The 7461-nt window shown below is 36.1% G+C and overlaps 2 protein-coding genes across 2 annotated transcripts; one reads left to right on the top strand and one right to left on the bottom strand.

Annotated features, from left to right (window-relative positions):
- The first annotated feature begins 802 nt into the window (after positions 1-802).
- Positions 803-2366, top strand: LOC105555820 (putative nuclease HARBI1). Its single transcript, XM_012002860.1, has 2 exons — positions 803-1814; positions 1928-2366. The coding sequence occupies exons 1-2, from the start codon at positions 1465-1467 to the stop codon at positions 2289-2291; spliced, it is 714 nt and encodes a 237-aa protein (XP_011858250.1). The 5' UTR covers positions 803-1464; the 3' UTR covers positions 2292-2366.
- Positions 2367-4623: 2257 nt separating this feature from the next.
- On the bottom strand, positions 4624-6546 carry LOC105555819. Its single transcript, XM_012002859.1, has 2 exons — positions 6315-6546; positions 4624-6216 (listed from the first exon to the last, which is right to left on the bottom strand). Exons 1-2 carry the CDS (start codon positions 6511-6513, stop codon positions 6092-6094), a joined length of 324 nt encoding a protein of 107 aa, XP_011858249.1. The 5' UTR covers positions 6514-6546; the 3' UTR covers positions 4624-6091.
- Positions 6547-7461: the final 915 nt, after the last annotated feature.

Here is a 7461-nt window from a genome sequence, read left to right as displayed (position 1 = left end):
CTCTCTCTCTCTCTCTCTCTCTCTCTCTCTCTCTCTCGCTCCCTCCCTCCCTCCCTCCCTCCCTCCCTCCCTCTCTCCCTCCCACCCTCCCTCCCTCCCTCCTTCACTAAATATCGTTGTTTTCTTGCTCTTTTTCCTTTCCTCTTTCTTTGATTATAAATAAAAAATTGTATATTGGCATATAAATTGTACTCGGCTATAAAACATTTTTAAATAAAAAACAACTAAATATTCATAAACGGGAAGTATATGCTTTAACAATTACAAAGATTAATAATAAGTAACAATTTAATTGTTTTAGATTAATTTTACAAATTAAATTGTCATTTTCTGTTAATTTTTGTAAATCTACCCCGCTGAAAAAACTAAAAATTAAAATGCTGGAAAAAGTCTAGAAAACCTGGAAAAGTCAAGGAAAATAGAACTTCATTTTGCTAGACACCACGTTAAAATAATATAAATCAATAAAATAAAACAAAAATAAATAAAATAAGTATAAAAATTAATATTATATGTATAACAGAGATAAATATATAATCTAACTATATATATAATATAAATATATCTTTAATATAAATATATAATATACTAAGTATGACAAGATATAAATACAATGAAATAAATTAGTTAATTAATATTTAATTATTAAAAATCCTATCCAAAATATAGGTACACATTTGTCAAAAACACGTCCGTTATAATAGGTCCAAAACAGGTCCAAAATAGATCCAAAGTTGGATGTATTTTGGACGTCCTATGGATCTCTAAAGCAGTGCATTTTGGACATCCCATGGGCGTCCAATGGACATCCTACGAGCCTTAAATGGACGTACTATGGACGTCCGAATGTCCAGATGCGGCCGTCCATCGGACACCCTGTGGACGTCCATGTGCTATCTGGGAAGAGCGCCGGAAAGTTGTGCAAACGCAGGCAAGATCTGGCGCGGGTACAGATCATGTGCAATGTAAATCAGATTGAATACTATATGACGATTTAATGTTTCTCGCTGATTATATTCAACCTAGAAAGTGAGTAAATCATTTTTGTGTTTATATTTTTGCTTTGTATAAAACAATAGTTAAAAGGCCTGTAATTTAATTATGAGTAATTAAAATAAATAACATAATGTATTATGTCTGTATAGGATGACATCAAATTATCAACGGTCTATACAAAAAACAGTTTCCGCTTCACAAACTTCACTTCTTGCCCCATCGACATCTTCAACATATTTATCTAAACAAACTTCTAATGACAGCTTAGATCAATGGAATGCTGGCTTGAACGAATCTTTAACAGGTGAGAAATTATAACGCACATTGCATACGGTTAACTTATTATATGCTGACTGGCGTTTATAGTTGGATTTTGATAACTAGGAATATTAGTCATTGTATTAATGCCTTTAAATAGATGCAGGTTTGGAAGATACAAATGATGAAGAGCTTTCTGCAGTGCAGTCCATGGCAGCGTGTTCTTCTTCATCTGCTTCAACCAAGTTGATTTCTACAAGTGCTTTGGTTATCATGTTGCATTATTATTTGATACAACTGTGGAAAATATTGAAACGAAGACGAGGTCACGGAAGAAGAAGATGGTGGGTCCGCCCCATAAATCGATCTAAGGATCAATTTAGTTATCGAACAAGTCTTGTGCGTGAAATCGAGACGCAAAACCACGAAGAATTTTATAATAATTTCCGAATGTGGCCGGAACAATTTAATTGGTTGCTTGACCGAGTGCAAGGCAAATTACAAAAGCGAAGCAGAAGGACTCCATTAGACCCCAAACTACGTCTGCAGGTGACTTTCTTGTGAGTATTTAGAATCTCCGATTAAATTTTTTTCTTATGGTACAATTTTTCGTAATAGTTTTTAGACGTAGAACTTTACTAGTTGCTTTATTAACATGGAATTTTTTCTACAGATACCTTGCACGAGAGGATTCTGTTTTAAGCAAACATACAGAATTTCGAATAGGGAAATCAACAGCATACGCTATTATACCTGAGACCTGTCAGGCAATTTGGGAAGCACTGCAACCGATATTTCTACCACCTATGGATCAAAGTTTATGGAAGAAAGTCTCCGATGGATTCTTTGATAAGTGGCAGTTTCCAAATTGTCTCGGTGCCATTGATGGAGTACATATACGTATTAAAGCTCCTCCTAGATCAGGATCAGAATTCTTTAATTACAAAGGATTCTTTAGCATTGTGCTCTTGGGTACTTGCGATGCAGAATATAAGTTCACCTGGGTGGATATTGGGCAATATGGTATGTATCTGTAGCAATAATAAACCAAATAAAATCAAATTTGTAATTGTTTGCATTTTACCAAATAAATTGTAATACACTTCAATGTATGCTGTTGATTTCAATATTTTAATATTTCGTCAATATTTCATCAGAAGATCACATTAATTTGTAAAAACAATTCTTTATACTTTTTTACGATATTTTAAAATAGTAGTTTAGTCTAATAATTTAAGCTAACAGTATATTCTTTTTTCAATTAATATAATGCTTTTGTGAAAAGTTTCATATGTATGAACTGTTTGTAGGGTCGATTAGTGATAGTGGTGTCTGGAGCAATACACACTTTAGGCAGAATTTAGAAAAAGGAACAGCGAATTTTCCACCACTTACTTTACTACCAGGTACAACAGTGCTATTTCCGTATGTCTTTGTTGCGGATGAGGCATTTCCACTGTCAAATTATATGATGAGACCATTCCCCAAGAAAAATGATAAAATGACTGACGATGAGCACATATTTAACTACCGTTTGTCCAGAGCTAGAAGAGTTATTGAAAATACATTTGGTATTATGAAAACAAAATGGCAGATTTTGCATTCCTGCATAAGCTGTTCCCCACAAAATGCAGAATTAATTGTAAAAGCCCTTGTATGCCTGCATAATTTTATGTTGGTTAGTGGACGTGCCGAATATTGCCCTCCGGGACTTACCGATACTGAACAGAATAATGGCGAAATACAAAGAGGAACGTGGAGAGATAGTCAAACAATTTTTCATCGCCTAGGCAGAGTTGGAGCAAACAGGAGCACTCGTATTGCATATGGCATAAGAAACTACTTAATGCAGTATTTTGTTTCCGAAATTGGCAAAGAGCAAGCCCCTTGGCAATATGAAAGAACATTCCGTCATCAGTTATAAATTAGCCACATTAAGGTAAGAACAATTGTAACATTACTATAGGAATATTTTTCTATTTTCTGATAATTATTAATTTATTGTTTCTGTTTTAGGTTATAAAATAGATGATATACAAAATCGTGTGCTTGCCATATTTTGCCGTTCCATTTTACTGTTTGATTTTTTTACATAAGTAAAAAAATTCTGAAAAATGTTAAATGTCAAATGTTAGTAAAATAACATAACAATTTTACAGGATGTAAAATTATTAGTACAGTATTTTGTTATTTAAATAATTTTTTTACTTAAACCTTAATATTGAAAATATGTATATTTTAGGAACATTTACGTAAAAATATTATAAAATTATCATTTTATTAGTCGTAAACTATGTATGCGTATGTATATATCCCTAGTAGCACAGTGCATTAGTTAAACATTGACCCAATATTCGGTTCTATTGGGTCAATGTTTAACCAATGTTTGGCCAATGCACTGTGCTACTAAGGATGTTTTGAATTAACAGGTTTGTAATTACAATAAAGTTACGTTCTGAAAGATTTTTTATTACAATACTTATATTTTGTCATACAAAAATTTATAAAAACATAACACTTAATCTGAAAACAAATCGTAACACTTCATGTTTTCTAATTTCTTAATAATTTTACTATGTAAGATACTCGTACAGTAAGTAAAGTAAGATAAAATAAAATAAAGTTCAATTTATTAATGCTTATTTCAATAAAATTACTTTGGTTTAAAAATAAAAGGTTACGTAAAATATAAAAGTTGGAACTTTAACTTTGGAATAGAGTTTTATTATCAGTCTTATTATCAGTCTTTATCACAGGCTTTTTCAGATCCAAATCTGTAAAAAACATTGCTGCTAAATTTAAATTGCATACGCATGTAAATTAATTTAAGTTTTAAGCTTAAATAAAAAAAATTTTAAAGATACTATTACCTATTATAAGATCTAACAACATAGCATTAACAACAAAATTTTAATTATAAGAGTAAATAATCAATATTAATACATACCTTATCTCAGATAGTAACACGTTGTAATTCCTTAATTCTTAGTCTTTTCTACCAAATGTATTAATGCAGGAAAGAATAGATATAAGACAATCCACATCTGATGTTCCTCAGGAACTTTATTCAATCCTAAGGTTATGCTAGGCAGCATTCCTTGTACCGCAGGAGTACATTCAGATGTGAGCTGTTGTTTTAATGCCGGAGTTTTAAGTGCAGCCTCCAATGTGCTTGCTAATGAGGAGATATTTTGGGAAGACTCAAGCATTACTTTATCTACTTCATCAATTGTTCCTCGCTTCCTCTTCTTAGATATATCTGCTGATGGTGTCTGTTTTTGGAAAGTTATATTAGCAGCCGAGGTTTTCAAAGTGCTTGCAGATATATTGTCTGAAGTTAATGATTTGGTTGAAACAGATGAAGAAGAAGAACACGCTGCCATGGAATGCACTGCAGAAAGCACTTCATCATTTGTATCTTCCAAACCTGCATCTATTTAAAGGCATTAATACAATGACTAATATTCCTAGTTATCAAAATCCAACTATAAACGCCAGTCAGCATATAATAAGTTAACCGTATGCAATGTGCGTTATAATTTCTCACCTGTTAAAGATTCGTTCAAGCCAGCATTCCATTGATCTAAGCTGTCATTAGAAGTTTGTTTAGATAAATATGTTGAAGATGTCGATGGGGCAAGAAGTGAAGTTTGTGAAGCGGAAACTGTTTTTTGTATAGACCGTTGATAATTTGATGTCATCCTATACAGACATACTCGTAATACATTATGTTATTTATTTTAATTACTCATTGTTTCGAATTCGATGTAGCGTTCGAAGTCGCGGCGCGTTCGGGCAAAAGCGTCGCGAGCAATGCGGGTCGATGACCCCGTTCGAGCCAGCTGATCGCGCCGCGCGCGAAAATCTTCGCCAGCACCGAGTCGGAGTCGACCGATGACTTGCGTCGCGCTAACGAAATTCAATAATATTTTGTCATCGGTCGACTCCAAAACCACCTCCGATGCCGGGTCACGCCGGAGACGTGGGAAGCGGGGAGTCAGTCGTTAGTCGATCGCTCTGAATACGACAGCTGTGGTGTCGTTTCACGATAACCCACGCGGCAGTTTTCTCAGTCTCTGCGAGAGAGAATTCAGTCGGACCGATCGCCTATCCTCGGACTCTCCAATTCACCTCTTCGGAACGTGAGCCGCACCGAATCCCAGTATCGGAGACACGGAGTCACACAATCTCGCCCGCACTGAACGGGTACGCTGCGAACGACGGTTCGAGATTCGGGCATCCGGTCCAGCAGCAGGGCTACTTTCTCGGAGCGGCTACGTGCATCGATTCGAGTGATTGACGTCCGTACACCTCACCAGTGCGCCGAAGCTAGCCTATCGCGATCTCGACGGCGTCCGCGGCGTTAAATTCGTCCGCGAGAGAACCATCCGCTCCGTCTCATCGCTTTGTTCGCGCCTAACATAAATAAGTTCGATCACCTTGTCACAAGGTGATCTCTCGCCAGTGAACCTTCCTTTGTTCGCTCAGCACAGCCGTTGGCTTGCTTTCTTCCTTTGTTAATTTAATAAACGTCCGTAAGTGTTCGCAATTAACTAACCGACTATTGGCCATTTAATGCCTGCTGTCCGCACCTCACATCTCCCGGAGTTCCAGTCGGATCTTATATCGGCGCCAAATAAAATACGTTGGTGCGCGAGTTGAGCCGACCCGCGCGATCCGCGATTGCCGGTCGTCGCACAATCGTGCACACTCATAATTAAATTACAGGCCTTTTAACTATTGTTTTATACAAAGCAAAAATATAAACACAAAAATGATTTACTCACTTTCTAGGTTGAATATAATCAGCGAGAAACATTAAATCGTCATATAGTATTCAATCTGATTTATATTGCACATGATCTGTACCCGCGCCAGATCTTGCCTGCGTTTGCACAACTTTCCGGCGCTCTTTTCCAAACTTCTGTCGCAAGCGATAAAACTCCTTTTGTACAGCTATTCCTACGAACACAATACATTAATTTTTGAAACTTCTTATCGAGACCGGTTACATACAAATGTCCTAACCTCACTTTATCATTATTATTTATTCCACTTACCAGTCATTGGCGGTGTTAATAAGTCCCCAATATTGGCCCATATCAAGTCCTTATCCAATTTCTTACTGTATCCCTTCAGATTTTTTTTATACAACACAGGATTTCTTTTTACTAATTCTATTAATGTCCTCCACATGCTGATTTGTGTTTCCGATTCATCATTATGATCATCATCAATCACATCTACTTCATAATCCATATTTTTTTTCTAAGTTTAACCGAACTGTTAATAAACTGTAATAATAAACAGCAATAATACAATAAATAGCAAAACTTAAATTGCAATTAACGACGTTGCAACCGTTGCAACTAAGCACGAACCAGCACGAACAGTCTAAATACATTTCGAGCTATCTTTTCGTGCCCTAACCTTCCTGAGTTTTCCTCCTGCGCTCTGATTGGTCGAGCGTAAGCGTAAAGCCCGGTCTACAACGAGTTGTTGGTCATTAGTAAGAAATCAGAACTATAGGTCGGTCCTTTTCCTTTCAGGGCTGCGTTTGAAAACGCCCCTTGCCCCCACCCGTGTGTGGTGACCAAGGGATATGGTGGTGGGGATAGTGGAACACTCGAGGAATTGTCGGTTTTCGAACGGTTTGATAGTTTCCAAGGGGTTATGGCGATAATTGATAGTATTGAATTACGTCGAAATCGCTTAATTTCACTGGTTATAACGACCAGCGACAATTTTTTGGAAAGTAGTCTAAATATAACAAATGATAGTGATCCAGACGAGGAAATTAATACTATTTTGTTGGCAAAATATCAGCAAAGATTACGCGGTGTACGACGGAAACCGTTGCGCATTATAGGTTATGTGGAGAGAACAGTTCCGTCACTAACAGCGAAGCAATTTCGCGAACATTTTCGCATGACGCCTGCTGCATATGAAACTTTAGAAATGAAATTAAGTGCCTCACTAAGTAAGACAAGTCATTCGGGAAAACCTACCATTCCTGTTCGCAAGCAATTGCTATCTACATTGTGGATTCTCGCTACTCCTGATTCTTACAGGTAACACTGTAAAAAAAGCCTGTAAATTTACACCAAAAATAGATGTAAAAATTACATGTCTAATGTCGTAAATATACAAATCAACATAAAGTTACAAATTTATTGGAAAAATACAAGATTTGTTTAATTACACAAA

Source organism: Vollenhovia emeryi, unplaced genomic scaffold (genome assembly GCF_000949405.1).
Source record: "Vollenhovia emeryi isolate VEMERY1.0 unplaced genomic scaffold, V.emery_V1.0 DF940687.1, whole genome shotgun sequence".
Taxonomy (NCBI): Eukaryota; Metazoa; Arthropoda; class Insecta; order Hymenoptera; family Formicidae; genus Vollenhovia; species Vollenhovia emeryi.
Note: the sequence above shows the minus strand (reverse complement) of the source record. Positions and strands in the feature narration are given on the sequence as shown.

Excerpts from the sequence above, each read along its gene's own strand:
- LOC105555820 (XM_012002860.1), top strand. The coding sequence starts at position 1,465 with ATGGCAGCGTGTTCTTCTTCATCTGCTTCAACCAAGTTGATTTCTACA. Across the intron at positions 1,815-1,927 it reads CGTCTGCAGGTGACTTTCTT|ATACCTTGCACGAGAGGATT; the intron begins GTGAGTATTTAG and ends TTTTTTCTACAG.
- LOC105555819 (XM_012002859.1), bottom strand. The coding sequence starts at position 6,513 with ATGGATTATGAAGTAGATGTGATTGATGATGATCATAATGATGAATCG. Across the intron at positions 6,217-6,314 it reads ATTAACACCGCCAATGACTG|GAATAGCTGTACAAAAGGAG; the intron begins GTAAGTGGAATA and ends TTGTGTTCGTAG.